This window comes from Photinus pyralis, unplaced genomic scaffold, assembly GCF_008802855.1.
Source record: "Photinus pyralis isolate 1611_PpyrPB1 unplaced genomic scaffold, Ppyr1.3 Ppyr1.4_LG10, whole genome shotgun sequence".
Classification (NCBI taxonomy): domain Eukaryota; kingdom Metazoa; phylum Arthropoda; class Insecta; order Coleoptera; family Lampyridae; genus Photinus; species Photinus pyralis.
Genome location: NW_022170250.1, coordinates 10896111 through 10924036, shown reverse-complemented (window position 1 = coordinate 10924036; position 27926 = coordinate 10896111). Strand labels below are relative to the sequence as shown.

The 27926-nt window shown below is 36.5% G+C and overlaps 1 protein-coding gene across 1 annotated transcript in view; it reads left to right on the top strand.

The window, feature by feature from the left end:
• Positions 1-10978: 10978 nt before the first annotated feature.
• The window catches only part of LOC116161725 (myoneurin), a gene marked incomplete in the record, with an annotated part of 113269 nt that continues 96321 nt past the window's right edge, over positions 10979-27926 (top strand). Inside the window, 3 exon segments of the mRNA XM_031475180.1 lie at positions 10979-11234; positions 17906-18939; positions 25222-25309. Of these exon segments, the coding sequence (XP_031331040.1) occupies positions 18398-18939; positions 25222-25309 (630 nt within the window).

Sequence of the window (27926 nt, the reverse complement as noted above, 5' to 3'; positions counted from 1 at the left end):
CTACTACAACACTTTCTTTTTTGAGTTCCGGAGTCGAATTATTGAAATCATCTGCGTCGGGCATACATCATCTTTAAAGTGGAAGAGTTCAATAGTTCGCTCGATTAGTATTTTAGCAAGAAAAAACCACAAAAAAACAAAAAAAAAGGGCAAACAACGGGCTAACTAATATCCAACGGGCAAAGTGAATAACGACGAACATAAACCTTTGGATCACATTTTGCAAAACTGTTTTGGCTCGCGAAATCAAAATCTGTGATTACCAAAATTATTTTTCCAAACGAGACCTTAGTGCCTTAAACTCGGCCTTAATTAAGTAGAACAAAAATTTTTATTATTGCACATAAGAAAAAAACCCCTCAAAAATTTTCCAAAAAAAAATGCAACAGTGACTTCTTCACGATCGCACTCAAGACACTCCAGCTTAAGAAGGGTAAGTTTTTCTTATATAACCCCCCTAGTACTGCATGCGCGCATTTGGACAAAATGGCCGCTCGCGTTATATAGGTGACGTAATTGCATCCCCGGGCCTGGACCAATCCGGAGACCGGACCGAAATTTTGCAATATTTTTCAAAACCCCACCCTCGAATTTCCGCCCGCCGCGCGATTTTTACCGTGTAAACTGAGCTTGCGAACGGGTGGAGAAAAAAAACGCACACAAAAGAAGCGAGTGTTTCAACTAGAAAATAAAACAAGTTAAAATGCATTGACCTACCCTACACAGATTCTGTTAAGCATAGGAGGCTGCATGTATACAACATACATCACAAAGGCGTAGGCCGATCGTCGCTTTTTTTCCGCGCGTAACTCACCTCAAAACAAAGCGAGACGCGTCGGCCCACTTGGATTTCGACCAGAAATTAAAAGTGAAACGCGCGAATTTCCGCGCGACGCGCGTACAATCGCATTTTTTCGACCACGAATTTTGCACGCCACTGTCAATCGGCTAGGGGGCCCAATGCGAAAGAAAAGGACGGCGTAACATCTTAGTTCGTTGACCCATCGTTTCTTTCTACAGTACTTTATTTGCATGTGTTTTTTTCTTTCTTATTGCGTTCTTTTACAGCCTACTTATAACAGAAATAACTCAGCTTGGGATAGGTTATGGTCGCGACTTTTTTCTTCAAGTTCGCGGCGCGCACCCCCCCGAATTTTTACCCGCGGACGCCACCGCCAGAAAAAAACCTGCCAATTTTCATTTTTTTTCTTTTTCGAAACGCATATTACTGTTACTTAAGTTACCTGCATTGCCATTCCAGTAGTAGCTGGAAGGAGTTTGACTCTTAAAAGTTAAAGGTCTCGAGTTCAAATAGCGTATATGTTGAATGCATTTCACTTTAGGTATTCTGTTCCGCGTTTGTTCTATGTTTATGATTTAATTTCCTTAAAATCGTTTCGCTTCTTTTTTTGGGATTCTATTCGCATATTTCCTATCGGGCACGTTCTCACGCAACCAATTTATGTCTTTTATACACGATGCGTGTCTTGTATATAAATAACGTTCGATTTGAATAAATTAGCTACCGAGCTATATGTAAAAAAAACGCTTATAAGAACGAGAAAATAGGAATTTGTAGGTTAGAAGGCTTCGTGCACGATTTACGCAACGAACTGATCACAGAAATCGGACATCTAGAGATTTCCAACAAAATCTCAAGTTAAAAGATGCACCCCATCACTTAATTACTTGCAGTTCTTTCTTGGGAACGAAATATGTGTGGTTGTTTCAGCGATCTGATCCAATTCTGGATTCAATTTTCTGGATCCAATTTTGTACACTTCTTGCACACAGCCACTTCCGGTCTTCCATGAAGATAACTTTAACGATAATATGAATTTCGTGCCTGATAGTGTATAAACTAAAGATAGCCACTTTCCAAACTGATCCTCTTTTGCGAGGTTTAGACTTGGGTCAGTCTTCCCTCGTCACCAATGCGAGAAGTCATGACCAGGCTTCGACTACAGTTGTAGCCTCGTAGAGCTATCAATCGCTAACGTGCTATTCGCCTCGCACAGTTACCAAATCGAATCGACAGCTCAGCTTTGCCTCGCACATAGAGGTATCAATTTGTAGAGATCTGCGTCGCTCATTTTTAGGGTTGTTGGCAATTTACCATCCCCCAAAACATGGCTCGGCTTCGCCTTGCGCTAACTTTCCTCATCAAGATTTGACTAGTGCAGATTCCAAAAGTTGCTGTGGTATCTAAAAGACATATCTCGGCTTCGCCTCGTGCTAATTTGCTTCATCAATATTTGCCTCGCGCAAATTCCAAGAGTTGCTGTGGTATTTAGTATCTAAAATGCATAGCTCGGCTCCGCCTCCCACTGTTACTGTGGTGCTTCCCCCCCTTAGAGGTATCAACTGGTACAGATTTGCCTCGCACATTTTTTTAAAGGTCCTTCCCACCTCAAAGTGTCCTCCAAGAAGTAGCGCGACTTCGCCTCGCGCTAATTTACCTCGTAAACATTTGCCTCACGCAAATTCCAAAAGTTGCTGTGGTATATTGTACCTAAAACTACTGTGATAGCTCCGTCCTCAGAGGTATCACTTTGTGCAGATTTGCCTCGTGCATTTTTTAAGGGTTGTTGTGCCCTTTACCTCAAAGTGTTACAAATCATCCAAGACATATAGCTTGGCTTCACCTCGCGCTGACATTCCTCGTAAAGATTTACCTCGCGCGGATTTCAAAAATTGCTGTGGTATTTAGATCGAAAAAACATGGCCTCGCACTGTTACAGTAGTAAATCTCTCCCTTAAAGGCAAGTGTTGTTGTGTCCTTTACCCCAAAGTGTTACAAATCCTTCCAGACATAGCTCGCCTTCGCCTCGCGCTAACTTTCCTCGTAAATATTTGTCTCGGGCAGATTCCAAGGGTTGCTGTGGTATTTAGCATAGAAAAATATAGCTCGGCTTCGCCTCGCACTGTTGCTGTGGTAGCTCTCTCCCTTAGAGCAATCAATTTGTTCAGATTTGCCTTGCGCATTTCTTAAGGGTTGATGTGCCCTTTACCTCAAAGTGTTACAAACCATCCAAGACATATAGCTTGGCTTCACCTCGCGCTAACATTCCTCGTAAAGATTTACCTCGCGTGGATTTCAAGAATTTCTGTGGTATTCAGATCGAAAAGACATAGCTCGGCTTCGCCTCGCACTGTTACAGTAATAGTTCCCTCCCTTAAAGGCATCACTTTGTATAAATTTGCCTCGCGCATTTTACAAGTGTTGTTATGCCCTTTACCTCAAAGTGTTACAAATCCTTCCAGGCATAGCTCGCCTTCGCCTCGCACTAACTTTCCTCGTAAATATTTGCCTCGCGCAGATTCCAAGGGTTACTGTGGTATTTAGCATAGAAAAATATACCTCGGCTTCGCCTCGCGCTGTTGCTGTGGTAGCTCTCTTATACACTGCCTTTTTTGAGTCCCGAAAAAAAATTGACTCAGATCGACCCGGAAAAAAAATTTTCTTATAGAATGTGGTCTGTAGAACCCATAATTTCAAACAGTTCCAAGATTGGGCTACTAGTTCAAAAGTTACAGCCCTTTGAATTTTTTTTCGAAATTGGTTTCTAGTCTTTAACTTTTGATTGAGAAGTCTGATCGAAAAAGTACGAATTGATTTGGATTCTACGCACCCAAATTAATAAGAAAAAGTGTTTTCCCAAGAAATTTTGGTGTAGTCGATTTTTGGTAAAAAAGGAAGGTTATACACTGCCTTTTTTTGAGCCCCGAAAAAAAAATTGTCTCAGATCGACTCGGAAAAAAAATTTTCTTATAGAATGTGGCCTGTAGAATCCATAATTTCAAACAGTTCCAAGATTGGGCTACTAGTTCAAAAATTACAGCCCTTTGAATTTTCTTTCGAAATTGGTTTCTAGTCCATAACTTTTGATTGAGAAGTCCGATCGAAAAAGTACGAATTGTTTTGGATTCTACGCACCAAAATTAATAAGAAAAAATGTTTTCCCGAGAAATTTTGGTGCAGTCGATTTTTGGTAAAAAAGGAAGGTTATACACTGCCTTTTTTTGAGCCCCGAAAAAAAAATTGTCTCAGATCGACCGGGAAAAAAAATTTTCTTATAGAATGTGGCCTGTAGAATCCATAATTTCAAACAGTTCCAAGATTGGGCTACTAGTTCAAAAGTTACAGCCCTTTGAATTTTTTTTCTAAATTGGTTTCTAGTCTATAACTTTTGATTGAGAAGTCTGATCGAAAAAGTACGAATTGTTTTGGATTCTACGCACCAAAATTAATAAGAAGAAGTGTTTTCCCGAGAAATTTTGGTGTAGTCGATTTTTGGTAAAAAAGGAAGGTTATACACTGCCTTTTTTTGAGCCTCGAAAAAAAAATTGTCTCATCGACCCGGAAAAAAAATTTTTGGTAAAAAAGGAAGGTTACACCGCCTCTCTCCCTTAGAGCAATCAATTTGTTCAGATTTGCCTCGCGCATTTCTTAAGGGTTGATGTGTCCTTTACCACAAAGTGTTACAAATCCTCACAGACATAGCTCGGCTTCGCCTCGCGCAGATTCCAAGAGTTGCTGTGGTATTTAGTATCGAAAAGGCATAGCTCGGATGCGCCTCACACTGTTGCTGCAACAGTCCGCCTCATTTGTACACATTTAATGAATTTTAAATTCTTTAAAAGGCTTAAAACGAATTTAGAGACCCTTAGAGAGCAACCATTAACGCTATTAAATACTTTTGAAATCTCTTAAAGACTCTTAAGCATTAAAATCTGGTTTAATTGAGAAGATTCGAACCTTTGGGGATATTTTGAGGTGCCTGAAAACTGTTTCCAGCCCCTTAAGAACTTTTTAAGGTTCTAAAAGCCTTGAGACGTTTATAGAAACTCCTGGCGACGCTTAAAGCCTTTTAAGTACTGAATAACTCTAAAATACACATGGAGATTCTCAAATGTCTTAAAGGACTCATTTTTAAAACTCAAATGCCTTTAAAAGCTCAAAAAGACACTGTAACAATCACTAAACTGCTTTGGGAGTGGGGGGGGGGGGGGGGGGATTCCAAACTCCCAGATCCTCCGGTGTTACACTCTCCACAGTAGTTCTTAGGAGAATATACTATAACTATAACCATCACGAGACTACCCAAGGCTATACGTATTTAGATGGAAAACGTTACCGAGGGGTCTAATACTCCCCTCCCACTCCCCCAGCTAATCAAAATTGGATGACGATTTCTGAAAAAAAAAAATTAAAAACGGCGAGGGTTAAAAACCACCCCACAAACAAAAAGAAGAGGATATGACCATTTTTTCACTATAACCATCACGAGGCTACCCAAGACTATACGTTTTGAGAAAGAAGACGTTACCCCGTGGTGCTTTACTGGGAATGGTAATAGAACTATGTTTTCCTTGTTGGGGGGGGGGGGGGGGGGTACCGTACCCTTCTTAGGAGAAGAGGATATGATCATTTTTTCACAATAACCATCATGAGATTCGCAAAGGCTAAACGTTTTGAGAAAGAAAACGTTACCGGTGGGTCTGTGGACTATGGAATACTCCAGGAAATTTTTCCGGCAACTTGAGGGGCGACCGGGACAATTTTGGAGAAACGAAGGAAAGATTAAATAGTCTAGAGGAGAAGGTACCTATATGCACCCCATCTGGTTCTCCTCAAAATATTCATCTAAATCTTCTTTTGTTACCCGGCGTCAAAATCAATAAATTCAACCTTGCGACAAACAAAGCACGTCGATCATATTAATTTGCTTTGTCAAGGGATAATCGTAATAAAATTTAACTGCCGCTGCACACTTTGACCCAAATAAAATTGTGGCATTCCTCATACGCCGCAACGTCGCGATCGCGTCCCCTTTCTAGGGGCGAACTTTCGAAATTTGTCGAATTTCGAGTAATCGACGCCAGCGACGGCATTGCATTAGTAATCCGTTAACTTTATTTTACCCTTGAAAAATGTTCTCTATAAATACTCTTTTTATCTGGGTTAAGTACAAAAATTAGATCAAAGTTGTAATTTCTTCGCAATGGATTTAAAACGCGCACTCGTTAGGGACGAGTTTGGCGTGACGCTTGTGTCATATGCCTTATCCGATTTTTATAAATCTATATCACTTTTATCACTGTTAAAACATTAGCTAATTCTTACTCTTTGTCCTTTTTTCAATTCGAATCTTTGTTTGATGTTGGAGCGAGACGGGTAGATCTAATTAAAACTTTTAAGACGCAGTTTCTTATGCAACAGCGACTAAAGTTACTTAAATATTGGAATTTTACCAATGAGAAGAGATTTACGTTAATTCCCTCTTTTTTAATGACACCTCGCGACTAACCTCGTTTGCTTCTTTGTATTTGACGCAAACGGGCGTAAAAAACGCCAGGGGCCCGCAGGGGTTTGCGCGAGGACCTCGTGTATTTGTCATGTAGATAACTTACATGCACGCGGAAAATGCATAAACTTATCAAGTGTTTAGGCAATCTTTTTCGAAATTTATTTTAATTTGTCTTTATCGATCGGTTTTATACAATTGAGGATTTCGATCCGGCTCCACAGTACCAAAAAAAGTAGATTCCTTTGGATTTTTTGAAGCAAAAACACTTCCTTGTAATTGTATAGGATCGCTTGAAATGGTCTTGTAGTCCTAGGTAACTCGGGAATAATTTCAAATTAAAAATTCAAAAAACCTTTGTTTTCAAAGCTTGTTTTTTTTATTTTTAACACTTACATTGCATGGTACCACTTGGAGGGGAAAACTGACAAACTCCTGAAATTTTTCCCAGATTTTAATTTCCTTTATAAGCCTGCAAAAGACGTTAAGCGCAATCAGTTTTCATGCACCTCAAAATGTATCCATGTCTTTAATGAGTGTTTAATGATTAAGAGCCTTTAAGGGATTTCAAAGGTGTTTAATGATTCTCAATAGGTTTCAAAGAAGTTTTAGGACTGTCCTAGACAGGTTTTATTGATTCTTAAGTATTTTAAAGAAATCTTAAAAGTCTCCCAGAAACTTTAAGGGGTCTTTCAGAGCCTTCAATTGTCTCTCCAGCCTTTGGATGACCTAAGCAGCCTTAACAGCTTTAAATATCCGAATTACAAAGAGCTTTTACGACCGATGTGGATTTAAAGGTATTTCAGTAATTAAGAGCTTTTAATGGTCACCAATTGTAAGAGTTTGCAAAAGTCTCTCAGAGTCTACAGATCTTGCAAATGTAAAGGATATTACAACTTCCAAAAAAGAGGGTACCGTGAGCCTTTTGAAATCTATAGACATTAAGAGTCATTAATACGGTTTTAAAACACGGGTTAAGAGGGCTTCAATTTTTTATGAGTCGCAAAGAATTTCCAAGGCTTTTCCAGGAGCTTTTATATTGAAAAGTTAAGCCTCTAAGTGCTTTTTTGACTCTTTGAGGGATTTTAAGAGTCTTTTAGAGGGTCTAAGGAAGCTTAGTCTTTTTGGGACTGATAGCGTTTGTTGGTCTTTATTTCTAAAGGTCTTTAACAACCTGTGAGAGGTCTATTGGTTTTTCAGGGTATACCTATTTGAGAACTTTCATGTGTCACCAAATAAATGTTTTCTCTTCAAAAGTTTTTAATTGCCTCCATAGCTCTTTAGTGGCCTTTAGAGTCTCTGTCAGACCTTTGAGGGCTTTAGAAGGGCCTTAAAGAGTTTAAAAGTTTGTATCAGGAAAGCATAATACGTCACATCCAATTATTTTTTTGCAAGAATACTGAGGGAGTATCCCGGACTCCTCGGTGCTACGCTCCCCCACAAAACATTGAGCGCGAAGAACTGTTGTGGTAGTTTTCCATATGGGACTATAAAATTTGAGAGGTATTCTATAATCCAAAATATCGTGGTCTTAGTTTTTATGGTCCATTTTCAAAAACTATGGTGGTTTAGTATGTGCACTTTCCGATTTGGAAAAGGGTGTAGAACCGGGGGGTCTGGGGGGTATGGAATACCCCCCAGTATACGAAGATCTTGTGACAGTTGTAGGAGAGAACATTAAAACGTTCTTCCATGAGAGGTATTCCATTCAATGTTCTCTTCCCTATAAGTTATAACTATTCTATGGTAAGTCTTTGTATACTGGGGGGTATTCCATCCCCCCCAGAACTACGCTCCCTCACAAAACATTTATTCCGAAGAACTGTTGTGGTAGTTTTCCATATGGGACTGAATCTGAGAGGTATTCTTCTTAGTTTTTATGGTCCATTTCCAAAAATATGGTAGTTTAGTATGTGCACTTTCCGATTTGGAAAAGGATGTAGAACCGGGGGGCCTGGGGGGGATGGAATACCCCCCAGTATACGAAGATAATGTGACAGTTGTAGGAGAGAACATTAAAACGTTCTTCCATGAGAGGTATTCCATTCAATATTCTCTTCCCTATAAGTATAACTATTATATGGTAAGTCTTTGTGTACTGGGGGGTATTCCATACCCCCCAGGCCCCCCGGTACTACCCTCCCTCACAAAACACTTATCCCGATGAACTGTTGTGGTAGTTTTCCATATGGGACTGAATCTGAGAGGTATTCTTCTTAGTTTTTATGGTCCATTTCCAAAAATATGGTAGTTTAGTATGTGCACTTTCCGATTTGGAAAAGGGTGTAGAACCGGGGGGTCTGGGGGGTATGGAATACCCCCCAGTATACGAAGATCTTGTGACAGTTGTAGGAGAGAACATTAAAACGTTCTTCCATGAGAGGTATTCCATTCAATGTTCTCTTCCCTATAAGTTATAACTATTCTATGGTAAGTCTTTGTATACTGGGGGGGATTCCATACCCCCCAGAACTACGCTCCCTCACAAAACATTTATCCCGAAGAACTGTTGTGGTAGTTTTCCATATGGGACTGAATCTGAGAGGTATTCTTCTTAGTTTTTATGGTCCATTTCCAAAAATATGGTAGTTTAGTATGTGCACTTTCCGATTTGGAAAAGGATGTAGAACCGGGGGGCCTGGGGGGTATGGAATACCCCCCAGTATACGAAGATAATGTGACAGTTGTAGGAGAGAACATTAAAACGTTCTTCCATGAGAGGTATTCCATTCAATATTCTCTTCCCTATAAGTATAACTATTATATGGTAAGTCTTTGTGTACTGGGGGGTATTCCATACCCCCCAGGCCCCCCGGTACTACCCTCCCTCACAAAACACTTATCCCGATGAACTGTTGTGGTAGTTTTCCATATGGGACTGAATCTGAGAGGTATTCTTCTTAGTTTTTATGGTCCATTTCCAAAAATATGGTAGTTTAGTATGTGCACTTTCCGATTTGGAAAAGGGTGTAGAACCGGGGGGTCTGGGGGGTATGGAATACCCCCCAGTATACGAAGATCTTGTGACAGTTGTAGGAGAGAACATTAAAACGTTCTTCCATGAGAGGTATTCCATTCAATGTTCTCTTCCCTATAAGTTATAAGGGAGAGGATGGTAAGTCTGAGAGGTATGGGATACCCCCCTCCCTCCCCCAGTACAGAAAACTTCAATGATCATTCCCTAGAATCATCATTATCGCCATGAGAACATTGTATACACACAGAAATATACTATTCGTATATTAGGGGGTGTTCCATAGCCCCCAGACCCTCCGGTGACACGTTCGATATGACAACTTTCGACAAAATGTCATTGGAGTGGTGAGGGAGGCGGTTTTGGGGAGGAGTCTGACAAACATATCCTCTTGAAGTCAGTGTCAGAATTATCTTTTGATGACGCCATGCGGACATTTTATTTGGCTTCTGCACTTGCAATAACGATGGGACACCCTGTATACGTGCATTTTTAACGTTAAAAGTTGGTTGTAAAGTGGGATTAAGCTCAATTCCAATCATATTATTCGCATTCTAGGTCAATTTTGTTTTGTATCAGAATTATTAGTTGTTAACAATCACCTTGTAGGTATTTTATTTTCCCAAGGGTTTTTTAGAATTTGGAATCGCCTTTTCTTCTCCTACTTCTTTAACATCATATCATCTGGAAATGTTATTATTTATAGATTCTTTTCGAATCTTCTTCAAGTTTTCTTAAAGATCTTCTGCTCTGCTTCTTTCTTAATTGTCTTAGACTGATTTTGGAATTTTTGTGTTTCTAAGCTTTTTAATGGGCATGATTCAGATGTTCGATTCTTATTCTTATTCTTGGACGATTTGGAATTCTCGAGAGTATATTGTGAAACCGTCGCGAAATCGTCTTCGAATTTCAACGAAGCCTTTTTGGAAATTGCGGAATTCTTTTCATCGCCTAAAGAGTCCTGGAGAAGCTTTAAAAATTCTGCATTTTTGATTACCGAATCTTAAAATGGTTTTCCGACAGAGATCTTGGACTGTTGACGTTTTGAATTTCAACTTGCGAAGACCTGCAGGGACCGTTGCTTTGTGGAAGCCACCCGATCCAAATGACTAATGCGATTTTGGAAGTCGATTTCGAGGATTTTCTTTGTTTTCGACGTCTTTTGTTTTAATCGCGTTTATTATTCGATTAAGCGATTACTTTTTACAATAAAACGCTCTATTTTTAGGCGGAAAATTGGGTAGATTTGTGCCACCCCCTTCTCTCGGCGATCGCCTCGGGGGCCCCACCTGGCGAAAAACAAAAGAGTAAATAGATAAAAATCCGCTTAGCGAAATTGAGATGCGCACTAAGAAATGCATTTCGAGGATTTTCTTTGTTTTCGACGTCTTTTGTTTTAATCGCGTTTATTTTCGTATTAAGCGATTACTTTTTACAATAAAACGCTCTATTTTTAGGCGGAAAATTGGGTAGATTTGTGCCACCCCCTTCTCTCGGCGATCGCCTCGGGGGCCCCACCTGGCGAAAAACAAAAGGACGAGTAAATAGATAAAAATCCGCTTAGCGAAATTGAGATCCGCACTAAGAAATGCATAAGTCTATTTTATATACATACACTTAATACAGTAGACATTCGTCTTTGTTTGGTGCATCGTTGAAATGCATTTCTCTCACTTTTCCTTATGCAATTTCTGCGTCCCCACTATTTGCAAGCCGCCTTCGATTCTAAGTGCAGCTTTCTTACAACTAAGATGCTCAAATGTTTCTTAAACTCTAAATCATAGATAAGTACGGGAAAATGGACGCAATTTTCGGCACGGCTACGAGAGGCGCTAAAAAAATTGAAAATTTTCCCGAAAGTTCCTCGTGAGCGAGAAGTGCGAAACCTTTGAGGTTAAAGTGCGGGTGGTGCGAAAATGTGCGGGAATGAACTTGAACCTCGTCTTTAATTGGTTAGTGATAAATATTGAAGTGATAACAGCGGTCCTCCCCCTCGACCATTTTTTTTTCTCTCGCCCCGAATTTTCGACGTAGTAGGCGCCGCCGACGTGATTCGCACGCGTATGTAATTAGAGGCATAAATTTGCATAATTTGCGATGGTAGAGAAAAATTTGCGAAAAAAATGGCTTCTACAAATATTAGATGAGGCAATTTGTACCGATGGCGATAAAAATAGATTGTTTGCTCGGCCATCTTAAATTTTATATTAAGAAGATGAAAAAAAAATTACCGATTTCCGCAATTCTGCCGCCCCCCGCCCCCTCCGCGCGAAAATTCGCCACCCCGCTTGGTATGGCTTATCGCGCCGAGGAAATTTTCCGTTTTATCAATTTTCGAATCGAAATGGTGAAAGGATAGCGTTAACGCGTTTAACGCTATCAATAATTATTTCCACTAATCTTCTAAATGGGGTAATTTTTTTAAAAATTCTTTTATCAGATAGATAAAATGGTTTCAAGTTCACATGAGAAATTTTTGCAGTTCGAGTGCCTCCGCGATGCAGTTTAAAAAGGGATCGGTTTCGGTAAGATTTTTCCTTTGTGAATTTTGTCGCTTTTCACGGCCATTAGGGGTTCCGAAAAATTGGGGGCGAATCCTTTGTTTCGCGTGAATTTTTCAAAGATGCCCAACCGTCAATTAATTGTCACGATTCCGCATTAACGCGCGTAAACTCACCCCTACGATTATTATTGTTTCGGGAATGAATTTTTCGCATTTCGCCCGGGGCAAAAGAATTCGCCTGCCTTTCGCCTCATTAGCTGTAACGGAAAAACCGCTTTGCTTTTTTTAATTCAACAGAAGGTAGGAGCTTTTGATTTATTTCAGTAAAGCACAATTTGCTAAATCATTTAGAAATTTTGCAGCAAATATTCAGCCATTTTGTTTACTTCACGAGAAATTTGGATGATTTAAATTTAACACATTCCTATTAATTTTTTGAATTAATTTATTAATTAATTAAAAAATTTGATCCAAAAGGATCGTTATGTACTTTTGAGAGCTGGTTAAAACGATGAGACTTTTTAAAGTTTGAAGAACCTTAATTAAGTGAAAAATTGAGCTCTGGAAATCTAGTACGCGTCTAGCAAATAATTATTTCGCGTGAAGAAGGCTAAATTTAAGAAACAGGCACCTACGTATTGCCTATCAATGAAGTAGGTAGTAAAATAATCAGAATTAAAAAATATCGAACAATTGAATAACCGCAGATTATTACCTAATTAAGAGATTTGATCTTTAATTTTTGAAAGCTGTATCTGAGTAGCTATCAAGTAGCAACTAGTTACTTAGATATTTCGCGTGAAGAAAGTCAAATTAAAGAAACTTTCGTGCTGAGTTTCTAATTAAAAAAGTAATTAAGCAGTAAAATAATACGATGAAATAAATAATTCAAAATTAAGTTTTAAAAAACTTACCTAATAGGAGGGTTCGAGCTTCTTTAATTTAACCTTCTTCACGCGAAATAACTATTGGCTAATTAAAACGGACCCCCAATTTTCAAAAATTAAAGATTCTCCTAAAGGTTGCGCATCTAGAGATCCATTTATCATAAAATTTCTTTATTAGTTAATTTAGGTAATTATTTAAAATTAACTTATTCAACTTATTATTTCCAAACTTTGTTTAATTTTCGTTTTTATTAAACAATCAAAATAGCAATTGAGCAGTTTATTTTTCTATTAAAATTTCATTTTTTATGTAAAATAATGAATTTATTACAGCTCTCAAAAATAAAAAAATCTCAAACTAGGATGCAGGATTCGATTTTTTTACTTAATTTTGAATTATTCAATTTGTCATATTGTTTTACTACTAAATTTTTCAATTAGGAAAATCCGAGGCAAAATCGGTACGGAAATTCAAGTGACCACGCGAAATAGTCACACACGGCTTTCATAAATTAAAAATCTCAGAAAGAAATTGCGCCTAGAGCTCGATTTTTGATCAAATCTCTTAATTAGTTAATTAACTAACCTGGTTATTCAATTGCAGCACATATAATTCCATTTTTAAAATTCTGAATTATTAGTTCCGATTATTTTACTGCTTCATTTATTTTTTAATTAAAAGTTCTTTCAATTTAGCTTTCTTCACGCGCAACTTGATAACAAACCATAACCATAACCAAATTTTGTAGTTAATAAATTAGTCTAATTATTCAAGTAGTTTAATTAAAATAATATGAAACTGCCGGATTTGTTAATTTACTGTTTCTCTTAAACTATGTTTAACCTTTATTTTATTAATGAAATCAATATACCTATGGAAATCCAGTTTTTTTGTTTTATTGTTTTTTAATTGGAATTTTTTATTTTTAAACAGATTATCTATCTTACAAACTAAAAATTAAGAACCTTCAAACTGGAGTACAGAAATCCGTAAGTCTGAATTATTAAACCCTTTTCAGTATTTCAGTATAATTCGTTTTTTAATTAAAGAAGTCGTTACGAAGTTTCTTCAACGTGACCTTTTTCACCCAGCTCGCAAAAAAATAAAAGATTCCCGAAAAAGGTTGCATGCAGAGCTCGATTTGTGATTAACTTTCTTAATTAATTAGTGAATCTGACATTAAATTACTTAAAAAAATATGAAGCTGCAAGTTTCTCCCTTAAAAAAAAATGTAAAAAAGGTGAATTCTCGTAAATTCTTTAGTGAGAAGTTTTAATTTTTAAAAAACACAATACAAACATAGTTTAAGAAGTAATAAATTGCAGAAATTTTTTAATTAAAGTAGCAGCATAATCATTAGATTAATTAATTAATGGGTGCTTTTGAATACCTGTTGCTTTTCACATATTTCCCGTGAAGAACTTGAATACTCTTATTGACTTTTTTTAAATTAAAGAATTATATGAATTAGGTTACCTACATAATTAGATTAATTAATCTAGAAGGTCAAATTGAATTTTCGTACTGACTTTCCTAATTAAAAATTAAGTAGTAAAATAATACGATGAATTAAATAATTCAACATTTCTTTAATTTATTATTTGTTGAACTATGGTTTATTTTAAAAAAATCAATATAGAAATACAGTGTTTTTAATTTACTTATTTTCTAAATAAAATTTCTTATATTAGGTGAAATGAAAAATTTATTGCTGTCTGCAGCTTTATCTCTAAATTGGGGTGAAGAATCCGATTTTTTGACTTAATTTTGAATTATTTAATTTATCGTATTATGTTACTCTTTAATTAATTTGTTTAATTGGGAAATTACGAAAATTCAAGTTTCGTCAAATTGTGGCGCATTATTCGATTTTTTTTTAATTCTGACTATTTTACTACTTAATTTAATTTGTAGTTTAAAAAGTCAATACGTAGGTTCAAGCTTCTTTAATTTAACCTTCTTCTCGCGAAATAATTCTTGGCTAATTTATACGCACCCCAGATCTCAAAAATTGAAGAACAATTTATTATAAAATTTCTGAATGAATTAATCTAATTATTTAATTTAAAAAAGTCAATAAGACATACCCCGCCCCCCCCCCTCAGCAAATGAAAAAGTCGATTGATTTTTTTAATAAAAAAAAGTTAAGCAAGTAGTAAATTGAAGAGACGTTTTAATTATAGAAACACAATAATTAAATTAATAATTGAGAAATTTGATCAAAAATTGAATGCTGAATGCAACCTTTTTGGAGGATCTTTAAAGTGATTGAGGAAGGGGTGCGTATCGTGTAGGTAGCGGCAAATAGTTATTTCGCGTGAAGAAGGTTACATTAAAGAAACTTGAACCTTTGTATTCATTTCTTGAATGAAAAGCGAATTAATTAATTAAGAATGGAACTCTGCAAGCTAATCTCAAGGTTTTCAGTTAAGCTATAAGAAGTGCCCAATTTTTTTTAATTAAAAAAAAATAAATTGGTGACACTAGATTTCTACATTAATTGTTTTTACTTAGATTAAAAAGATTGAACGTAGTTTTCAGGCATAATAAATTGAAAAAACTTCCAGTATCATACTTTTTAATTAAAGAATTATCAGATTAATTAATTCGTTAATTTCATAAACAAAAGGAGTACTAGAGGCAACCTTTTTCGAGGATCTTTAATCTTTGAAAGCTGAGTGTGTGTATCAAGTAGCAAATAGTTATTTCGAGTGCGTAAGGTTAAATTTTAAAAAACTGGAACCTTCGTGTTTACTTTTTTTAAATAAAAAAATAAACTAAAAACTGAAACTTTTTTAAGTAGTAATTTTATTTATTTCACTTAAAAATGACTAATCCTAATTTAAAGAAAATAAATTGACACTCAAGAAATGGCCATCCATTCTTTCTTTGCTGGGGGGGGGGGGGGGGGGGTATTTTATGCTCCCCAGACTACCGGGTGCTACGTCTGCACTACTTGCAACATCATTTTCAAGAAATGGCCATCCATTGTTTCTTTGCTGATGGGTATTCTATACCCCCCAGACCCCTCGGTAGCACCTTCATCTACAAAACATTTACCCTTCAGGACTCACGTGGTAGTGCTAGTGTCAGAGCACGAATTATCAGATCCTGTCTTCCTAGGAAGTGCTACAGAGGACGTAGCACCAGGATGTCTGGAATACCCCAAAGTACACACTGAATTTTTAATTAGATTTGACTTTTTTTAATTAAATAAGTAAATTAATTAGATTAAATAAGTAAATTAATTAGATGAAATAAGTAAATTAATTAGATTAAATAAGTAAATTAATTAGATTAAATAATTAGATTAATTATTATGAAATTTTATGATAAAGCGATCTTTAGATGCAACCTTTCGAAGAATCTTCAATTTTTCAGAGCTGGGGGTGCGTATAAATTAACTAATAATGATTTTGCGCGAAGAAGATTGAGTTGAAGAAGCTTGAAATTACGTATTGACGTTTTTAATTAAATTTAATTACAATTAATTAAGCGATGAAACTATCGGATAAATTACTTCAGAATTAAGGGGAAAAATCGAATATTGCACGCTAATCTGGTGGGTATCAATACGTTTTTTTTACTTCTTTACTATACCTAACATCATAAAGGGCGCCCGTAACTTATGCGCTAATTAATAGCGCACAAAAATGTTTGAAAAAATTTCTCCAAACTAAAAAACTAAAAAGTAAGCGATACGCTGCGAAAATGTGTCACTTGGTTTCTACCAAAGTAATTTTAATTTCTTATGTGTAAATTTACAGAGAGGCGCATAATTGCTAATAGGCACTAATTGGAATTTTTAAAATGGGAACGTGAAACGTGAGTGCGTCCACAGTAATTGATAGTTGAGGTATCTAAAAACTTCCGGCTCACATTAAGAATCAGAAGTTTGGATTAAAAATGGCGCATAACGCACAAAAAGGTATTTGGAAAAAATAAATTCTTGGACGCACTTCGTTTCCACAAAAATAATTTAATCGGGCGAAGCAGTCGTAACAATCACCGCAAACTTTGGAAGTGGAGCAAACGAGAAACCGAAGGGTCGAGCGCGAGCAATTTAACCCCTTTCGCACAGCCAGAGACATCTGTAGTAGAAGGGCCGCGTCCGAAAGCGAAATTTCAACCCTTTTTATATGCGGGCCGCCGCGCCGTTCGAAAAAACCGCGGCGATCGCTCGACTCGCGTAAATCTTAAGGGCGCGATCGAGATCGCACGCGTTGGCCGAGGAAAAAAAATGGGCCGGTCATCGGGGGTGGGATTTAGAAAAAAAATAAGATCGGGGGTTGGGTGAGCGCGCGAAGGAAAAAAATATTGTGGTAGGGGCGAGCTAGGGGAAAGAAAAAATGAGTCATCCCGCACGATTTTTTTCGACGGGGGTTCGTCCGTTTACCGCGACGGACGCGTGGAAAAAAAGCTCGCCAAGAAAATCGCGCGTATACTATTTGCGATAACTTCCCCTCGATAAGGGTGGGGATGAAGAAAAAAATAACAAGTTGTAATTTTTTCCGCAAGAGTAGAGGGGAGAACTCCGCGAGTTCACTCCTTAAACTTCCCGAAAAAAGCGCATGCGCCACCCTAAGATACAATTCTAAGGTTGTGCTTTCCTTGCTTTTCATATTAGACTTGTATAAAACTATCTCAGTTGCAACCCTTGCTGACGCGCTCCGTCCCTGTTTGATACGTCGTTCTTGCATATATGCGTCTCGCTCGTTCCTTGTCGATGTTTTGCAGCGTTCTCGCTTTGGCACATTGTACTTGTATATGTTAAATCTTCTCTGCTATGTTTCTACCCTTATTTTCAAGAGTTTAAAGGCGTCGTTTTCAGACGCTGGTCGTCTTTTCGCGACGCCGACGATTTTCTTAGTTATCAACCGACTTTCTTATCGTTTAGACGCATCGCGACGACACTTTTGGGGGTGAAAGCGCGAAGTCCAAGCTATAAGATAAATTTCTTACAAGTTTTTTCTTGTAAACGGGGGTGCTCGGTCGCGACGTTTACGCCGAGTGTGTGCAATCTGTAGGCCTTTTAGTGCAATTTCTTAGAGTTTGTGAGTATTTTTGCATGTCTTTGAAATTCAAAATGCGACAGTGGCGTACTGTCCCCTTTGATACACACACGTGACACACGTGACAACACCAAAGTTTCCCCAAATTTGCCTTGACCATTACTTGTTAATTTTGATGCGTACGGAAGCGATTCAAGTTGTTGTTTTTGTTGTGTTTCAGATCAGTACTGAAACGTTAAGTACAATAGCGGACCTTAAAAAGGGTAAAACAAATTAAGAAAACAGCTGTCGTGTAAAAAAAAAGGAAGAGTGAGACGGAATATCGCCCCTTTTAACACTACAACTAAAACGTGGTTCCTCCTTAGTATTAATCTAGTCGTCTGATGAAACAAAACATAGTCGACGAGGCCTACTTTGATTTAGTGCAATATTGACGACAGCGTTTTTTAGCGAAAAAAAAACAAAATCCTGTAAAGTACAAACGCGTGCACGAGACGCTGCACGAAAATAGCCGCCGCAAGAATCGGCCGAAATTCCCTTTGAGTGACCGAAAATCGTAAAAATTTTCACCACGGAGGACCAAACGTTATTAAACAACATTAAAGTCGAACATGAAAATCTCGTAGCAAAGTGGCTACAAAACTCATTCAAAATTCAAGAGAACGCCGCACTAGACTTGCGAGCGACTCCGTTAAGCTTACAAATACCATCGATGACGGACGTCAAAAATCGGCCGGTCTTCAACATGACCAACGATTTCTGGAACCAGGCGCGCGGACCTCCCCAAAGCATGGCCCAAAATTTGTCGAATTCGAATCAAAATTCGCCGGTACCCGGCTCGACAAACTCGATACCGGCACACTCGCCATCGCAGCAAAGCAACAACAGCAGCCAAAATCACGTCATCACCCAAGGAGCGCTGGCACTACAGCAGGCCCACGCTCAGCAACAACAACAGCAGCAGCAGCACACGCAAATGCAGCCGCAAACAGTCCAGACACCAAACCAAAACTCGCTCGCGCCAACACAAAACAACTCGCAACCTCAGCAACAACAGCAACCGCCGACGAACAACCAGCAACAGCAGCAGCAACAGCAGCAAATGGGCAGCCCGCCACCGCACACCCAGCAGGCACACGCCCACGCGCTAGCCCAGCAGCAGCTCGCCCAGCAAATGTCCCAGCAGCAGCAACATCTGCAAAACGCGCATACGGCGGACAACAAGATGAGCGAGAAGTTCGTTAACGAATTACAGGTATGTACCAATTCGAATTGAATTGCATGTGCATGTCGTCTCCCCCCCAAATTCTGACGGAATTCTTCCATCGACTGAATTCACGTATAGTCAAACCGGAATTTATGAAAGTGTCAATTCCGGAAAACTCGTTTGAATTCCGCCTAAATTCGCGACTGTTTGTATGCAAGTATCATGAAATTAGGAACCGGAATTTTCGGACATTAAAATGATCCAATTTAACGTTTACGAAGTGCAGTGTCCATTCTCGTTCAAATTGACGGAATAATTTCCGCCGCATTAAAGAGAAACCGGAATATGTGAAAGTTAGAATTTTCCAAATGCGCTCGAGTTCGTCGTAGAGTAAAACTGTGAAAACCGGAATTTACTGACGTCAATTTGTTACAAGCCCATACCGAACAATCTTCAATTGATTCCATCAATTCGTTCATAGAAAACCTAACTGAAATTTCTGAAATTCAGAAGAGCATAACAAATAAATTTAAATTCACCCAGAATTACGTTAAATTCACAATTTTTTGCATGCGGTATGACATGGATTAAGAACCGAAATTCATGGACGTTAAAATGATCGAATATGATGTATAATCGTGTGCTGTTATTCAAAGGTAAATAAAATTCAGCCGACTTTGGGATTAGCTTTCAGCAATAAACGTAATTTGAATGAAACCGGATTCATTTGTGGTCAAACCGGAATTTAAGAAAGGACCAACCCCTATTTGTTTAGCAATTATACAATAAGAAATCATATTAGTGTTGTTTAATTCATTGAATTCCGCTACAAATTGGCTAAATTCTCGGTCAATAATATCATGAGAATTACGAACCGGAATTTGCAAGAATAAAATTTGAATACTAAATCAGAATTAAGTAAAATTGACAAAGGAAAAATTTGAATAAGAACCGGTCAAATTCGGAGAAATAATCTAATATGAAATGTAGAAGAAGCTTGATGTCAAATTCTTAACAATCTTATTCCGCCCATTTAATAGAATTTTCCAGATTCATTTAAAGTTCGCCGACATTTCACTAAATTTACAATTTCCCCTACAGGAATCTCAAACAAAATTTACAGAATTCAAAATTGTCTCTCGACAATAAACGAAATTTAACCGAAAACCGGAATTTTCTGTTAAAATTTACACAAACTGTGAAATGCGTGTGAATTTTGGAGCTCTTCTTCAGTAGGAGAATTGCACTCTGCGATGACGAAATTTCATGTGAAAGTGAAATTTACTCTTTAGACCCGAATTTATGGTTGTACAATTTCCCCAAATTTGTTTGTTCGCTGAATTCAGAATTCACTTTTGGTGAAAGGACGCACGAAACTCAAATTTCGCCACCACATTCAAGGCAAATCGGAATGTGAATTTGGCGCAACCGGAATTTATTTTTGTCAAAATTTGTAATTTAGAATGACGATTGAAATGTTAGAATTTTCCCCAATTTTGAATTCCGGAATTTGTACGAATTTTAAAGTACAAGCACGTACCAAGCAAACTTTATTTTGGTTCAAATTCGCCTTGATCAAAGTTTTCCGTACATACTAAAATTCGTCTGAAATTCATAGAAAAATTTGCTAATTCGGCGATTAAATGTGTTGGCCATTCCTGACTCCCAAAATATTCTTGAATTCTGCCATACCGAAATTTGTCAAATTCTGGATGAAGTCGATTATTTAATTAAAAAAATTGAATTCTGGTTCAATTCTTCGTTAGTAATAGAATAAAACTTTAAGCGAAACTTATGGGTAATGCAAGCGACTTCTTATTTGATACACTTCGTATTCAGTTGAAGTCAAACCGGAATTTACGAAGGCAAATTTCGGATTGCCGGATTAATTTAAATTCCAAGAGATTCGTTAAATCTGTACAATAAGCTTCAAAAGCGAAAAATTTCTCCGAATCGTTTCTTCCGAATTATTGAATCCATTTGATTTGAAGGTTGAAACCGGAACTAGGTCACTTAACAGATATGAAATTGCGTAAATAGGACTAGAAGATTAACTTGAATTTCGGTAAATGCCAAATTCCTTAAAATTCCTTTAGTAACAATTTCTGGATAAAACCGGAATTTGTGTAAATTTCGCAAAATTTTGATTTCACTAGTAGAACTCGGAAAATTTACTTGTAACTCCCACATTCTAAATTGAGAATTCCGGTAATGATTCGGACCTCCGAAACTTTCAATTCAAGTTCGAATTCGTCAAAATATTTGTTAATGACCGCAGCATCACTTAATTAAGCGGTATATTTTAATTAAAGATTTAGCAGAGACTCCAAAGTTTCTACAGAATCAAGTTTTTTTGTAGCGTCATCAAATTAAATTAATATATATTTCGGACAGATTTCAATCCGTTTGCGTTTTTCTAACAAAGTTACAATTTAATTCGGTAATTTTACTAAAAATTCAGATAAATTTGGGCGTCTGTCTTTGCTGACGGAATTTTCAAACCCGAAATCAAATTAAGCTGACGACCGAAACCGAATTTTGAACATTTAAATTGAGTTAATTTCATTGTGTCTTAAATACAAACCTCGAAATCTGAAATTACAAGTAGGGAATGCAATACCGGGATTGCGGGATCCCGAAATAGGTACCGGGATCCCGCAGCGTTTTTGGGAGATTAATCCCGCACATAAATGGAGCGGGATCCCGCGGGATTTGCGGGACTGAGGAATTTGTCGGGCAAGGGGACGACTCTGTTTACTTTGTTAATGAAACTGATAACGGCGAATTATTTTTTAAATAATTGTTAAACTTTTTTCGTTAAAAATGTACTATGATTTTTGAGGCACTTTAGAAGACTTTTTGTGCTTTACAGGTAAGGTTTTTTTGAGTTCTAAGTTAGGCCGAAGGTACTTTTTTGTTAAATATTGTGATAATTAGCGATTTATTTTAATACAGAAATTAACCGCACAGAATTGCTTATTTGGCAATTTATTTAAAGTTTTGCGAGATCCCGCAAATACCGGGATCCCGCGGGATTAACATCTAACAATCCCGCAAATACCGGGATTGAGATTTTGCTGCGGGATTGCATTCCCTACTAGAAACCAATTTCGAAAGAAAATTCAAATGGCTGTAACTTTTGAACTAGTAGCCCAATCTTGGAACTGTTTGAAATTATGGATTCTACAGGCCACATTCTACAAGAAAAATTTTTTTCCGCGTCCATCTGAGACAATTTTTTTTGAGGGCCTCAAAAAAAGGCAGTGTATAACCTTCCTTTTTTACCAAAAATCGACTGCACCAAAATTTCTCGGGAAAACACTTTTTCTTATTAATTTTGGTGCGTAGAATCCAAAACAATTCGTACTTTTTCGATCAGACTTCTCAATCAAAAGTTGTAGACTAGTTTACAAGATTCCTAATCGGCCGATCAAACCAAAATCTCAGAGTGTTTTGTAATTCAAACCAATTGACGAAACTCAATCGTGACATACCGGAATTTGTTAGAGTAGGTTACAGTTGTAATGGAATGAAACCATAATTACGGAATATTCGGGAATCAATTCAATCCTATTGTGTCATTATTCCAGACAGAGAATTTTCGGATTATGAAATAGAAATTCCGTCAAATTCTTGAATTCAAACCGGGTTCGTGACATCTAAATTTAATTTTCATTTCCCGAAATCGATTAATCAAGTAAAAAAATCAAACAAATTAGAGAAATTAATTTCTGTTAAAGTTTTAATTTAAACCTATTCTTGAAAGTAGGCGAAATTCAATTTGTCAAAATCCGACCAGGATTTTAATCGGCCGGAATTAACGATCTAAGAAAATTGAACTGAATTGGCGAGATTCATTTCTATTAATTTTAATGTAAAAACGCATCGGAGAAATTCAATGGTAACGAACCGGAATTTCAGGGTTTTAATCGTGATAGATCAAATGATCCTGCGATTAACGAAAATTTAAAGGAATTGGCGAATTTCGTTTGTTTTAATTTTAATGTCGGCTGATTCCTGAATTAAGGCGAAATTTGATTATAACGTACCGGAATTTGTCAAAAATCTGCTAACGCTTTAGTCGGCCGAAATCAAAATAATATGATCCAATCAAAGAAAATTCAAGTGGATTGATGAGTTTCATTTCTGTTAGAGTAGTAATTGAAGCGAATATTCCTTAATTTAAGCGAAAATCGGTCGTAACGTACCGAAATTTGTCAAAATCCGGACACGGTTATCAAATGATCATGACAAGAAAATTCAAACGAAATTTGCTGTTTTAATTATAATAGTCGGTTGACTAAAAATATTTCTGAATTTCGGCAAAATTCAATCGTTTTGTATCGGAATTTGACAAAATCCAATCAGGATTTTAATTGGGTCAAATCAAATGATTAAAAAAGATAGAAAATTCGAGTGAAAATATTCCGTGTGATTCATGAACATTCGAACGAATGGGCGAAATTCAATCCTGTTTTAATTTTAATGTCGATGTCGGTTGATTAAAAAATAATTCAGAACATTCCTGATTTTAGGCAAAATTCAATCGTAACGTACCGAAATTTATTCAAATCCGCTCACAGTTTTAATCGAGCTAGATCGAAAGATCGTGCGATTCAAGAAAATTCAAACGAATGGTCGAAATTCAATCCTGTTTCAATTTTAATGTGAGCGAATTAGAAACTATTTGAAAACGTTTGAAGACATTCCTGATTTTAGGCAAAATTATTGAATCGTAATATACCGGAATTTGTTAAAATCCGCTTAGGGTTTTAATCTAGCTAAATCGAATGAACGTGCGATTTAAGAAAATTCAATCGAATGGTCGAAATTCAATCCCGTCTTAATTTTAATGTCGGCTGATTAAAATTTATTTCAAAACATTCCTGATTTTAGGAAAATTCAATCGTGATGTACCGGTATTTGTTAACATCCGCTCAGGGTTTTAATCGAGCTAGATCGAATGATCGTGCGATTAAATGAATTTGAAACGAATGGTCGAAATTCAATCCTGTTTGAATTTTAAAGTCGGTTGACAAAAAATATTTCAAAATATTCCTGAATTTCGATGAAATTCAATCATAATGTACCGGAGATTGTTGAAATCCGGTCAGAGTTTTAATCGAGCTAGATTGAATGATCGTGTGATTCAAGAAAATTCAAACGAATGGTCGAAATTCAATCTTATTTTAATTTTAATGGCGAAAGTCAATCATGACGTACCGGAATTTGTTCAAATCTGCTCAGGGTTTTATTTAATGATAGTGAGATTCAAGAAAATTCAAAGGAATGGTCGAAATTCAATCCTTTTTTCATGTCAATGTCGGCCGATTAAAAAATATTTAGAAACATTCCTGATTTTATGCAAAATTCAATTGTAACGTACCGAATTTGTTAAAAACCGCTCAAGCTAAATCAAATGATCGCGCGATTCAAGAAAATTCAAACGAATGGTCGAAATTCAAACCTCTTTTAATTTTAATGCGGGCGTATTCAAAACAATTTGAAAACGTTTGAAAATTTTCCTGATTTTAGGCAAAATTCAATCGTAACGTGCCGGAATTTTTCAAAACCCGGCCAGGGTTTTAATTGAGCTAGATCTAATGATTGTACAATTCAAGAAAATTCAAACGAATTGATGAAATTCATTCCTGTTTTAATTTTAATGTCGGCCGATAAAAAAATATTTCACAAATATTCCTGAATTTAGACGAAATTCAATCGTGACCGACCGGAATTTGTCAAAACTCGGCTAGGATTTTAATCCATCTAAAGTACATGAGCAAATGATTTAAGAAAATTGCTCCCTTTTAGGGTTTTAATTGTCGAATTGGCTGACTGAAACATATTTCAAAATATTGGCACAAATTCAATCATGTCGTACCGGAATTTGACAAACTGGATGTTAATTGAGCGAAATCTAATAAACAAACGATCCCAGAAAACTCGAGGGAATTGGCGAAGTTCCTTCCTTTGAGCAAATCGGCTGAGTAAAAAGTATTTAAAAACGTTCCTGATTTTAGGCAAAATTCAATCGTAACGTACCGGAATTTTTGCAAAATCCGGTCCTGGTTTCAATCTAGCTAGAAAATTTAGACGAATTGTGGGACATTCAAAAAAATTCAAGCTGTCATGCGGTCCTCTCAAGCGCTTTTGAAATTGGGCTTTAGGGCGAGTTACCCTAAAACCGGAATTTTTGAATGTTTTGGAACGAAACTTACACCAAATTCCGGAAAAGAATTCCGGTCTATTTAATTACTATGTAGTTTGCATGAGTGTGGTGATTTTGTGCTTTAAACTGTATACTAAACTATTGCTTTCTAAATAACGCTGCCGGATTTCAATCAACTGCAGAGGAACTCGACCTCTACGATATCGGAGCGCACTCTGGAAGAATGTTGGACGACTCTCCAGCGAGTGAGTTGGCTTCTATTCAACCGTGTAGCGTATCTCTTCCAAAATTGTTTCCTCAACCCTAAAATCCCTTCTTACTCGTAATGCATGCGATTTGTTTGCACTTTCTCTGTAATTATGACAATAACTGGGGTATTGGGGTAAAAATTGTCATAAAAAGGGTAAGTATCTTTCTTTTAACGTCACACACGTACGACAACACAAAATACGAATGGTCTCTCGCCCCTAAAACCAATACTTATTGACACCCTACTTTTTCACACCCCAATCCAAGCAATTTTAACTCTTATGAATACGTATTTATATTGCAAAAAAAAACGCCTCAACGTGAAAGCGATGGTGGTCGCGCACTCATTAGAACTTTTTGTTCAATCAAAAAATTAGACGCAAAAAAGGAGCTTAGCGATTTGAAAAATTAATCTCGCCCTCTTTATTTGCACAAAAAGGGAATTAAAACGTATCGAAGCGAGCGCTAATCTCATTTTTTATTTCGACTCGGAAAAATCTTAAATTTTGAGGATACAAAAAGCGTTTTCACGTGTTGATTTGTAGATTTAGAAGGGGTGAAATATGGCCGGAACCGGATGTAAGACGCGGGGGGGCGCGCGCCCCCCCGAAAACCACTTACTCCTATTTATTTGAACAGAAAATGCGACGCTTCTTCCTTTTTTTCCCTAACCTTTCGCTTAATTTTGACGTGCGCGTCCAAAGAAAATTATATTACGAATACAATCACACACGAACGACAGTGCATGAATAATTAAAACTATTATATTTTTAATGAGGCAACTACTAGCAATTACGTAGTATCTGCGAGTAATCTATATAAATTATGCATATGCTCTTAATTAAATTGCAAACATCGATCGAGCGTTTTCACGTGCAATCCGCTCGTAATTTCGATCAGGTTAGCCTAATTAGGGCGGCAATTCGGTAATTTACCTATTAATGAAACCGAATTTTTTCCCTACAATAGCAAAGTTTCGTTAATTAAATGAGATTATGTAATTATCAACCCAAGTTCGACAATTTAACTTTCTTTTATTCATATGAAATTAGGGTTAATTAATTGAATGGCAGTTACAATAGCCAAATTTCGTCAATTAAATTAGAGTAACACCTCACAATTTAATTTTTTAATTACTAATTACGAATTTTTGATAATCAAGAAACAGTTACTTAATTATTCAATCATCTAAGTATACATGTCAATTATAAATTAACCGTTTAATTGTATGAAATTGTCACTTAAGTAATTGTGGTTTTTTAACTCTCCATAAAAAGTAATTTAATTTAATTGCGTATCCGTAATTACATCTTAAATTATATAGCCAACGAAAAAGAATTACACAAATATATTTAATTACCTGAAATTCAACAAATTAATTATTTACGTCAGGTAATATCGAATGATAGGTGCTGATTCACACCTCCCATTGTTTCTCAATCTCTCGCAATTAAAATAATCAAAATTAAGAAAATCATTTTCAACTTCATAATTTTAATTCAATTACTTATCGATGACACAAAATTTTTGAAAGAAACTTAATTACGCGAAGTTTATGAATTAAATTGTACCAAATTTGCGAAATTAGATTTTAATTGATTTAAGAAACATTATATTTAATTCGCCCTAATTTCCATGATTAAATTAAATTATTTAATGGAAAATGGAATTTCATATTTATTATTACGTGTGGATTTGGAAACCGATTATCGGCTTTGCAATTAACTTGATTAATTGTCGAGATTAAAAAAAGATTACTTGGAAACTAAATCAAAAAACTAATTAGCTACTACGCATATTAATTACTTTTAATAATTAGCATTTAATTGTAAATTTCGTTAATTGTTAATTCGGCCAATTAAAATTGATTACGTAATTAGCGCTATTCTGCTAAGCAAATAATTCTTCTGTATTAATTATAATTAAATTGTTCGTAATTAGAGATAAACAATTGGTATCAAAGTTGTGATTGCATTTGCAACGTGGTAGTTGGCCCTAATTAAATTTGAAAACAAAAACATGTCCGATAATTGCCGTGCTCGTTTGAATTAACTCGCTTGTAATTAGAGGCGATCTAAAGGATAATGAAGTAATTGGGTTGTCGAACTTTAGTAATTAATTAAGAACCTCTGATTTTTTTAAAATTTCAAGCGACGAAAAGCGATAAATAGTGAGATAAATAGTCCAAATTTGCTCACTAGGTCACCAGGTGTAACCACCAGATTTTAAATGACCAAAGGGAAATGTTGTTGATAAAATAATGAAATAATTAGGATATGTTTCGTCGAAATTTGATTATTAGTTAAGACCCTAAGATTTTCCTTAATTATAATCAACGAAAAGGTCATTTTTTAATAAATGATCAGATAATTAGGGTGTCACGTCAAAGATTGGTCAGCAGGTGTTTCTTAATTTTAATTGGCCAAATGATACCTTTTTGATATCTAGTGAAATACGGGGGAGGTGTGCTTATCCAGACCCAGGCCCCCCGGTGTAATTTTCCCCCTCCAAACGCTTGCCGCTTTTTTGAAAAATTAGCGGAACCTCTTCTGCATAGAGTTATTGCAAAAAACATAGTACCGGGGGTAGGGTTCCGTACGGGGAGATTTTTGG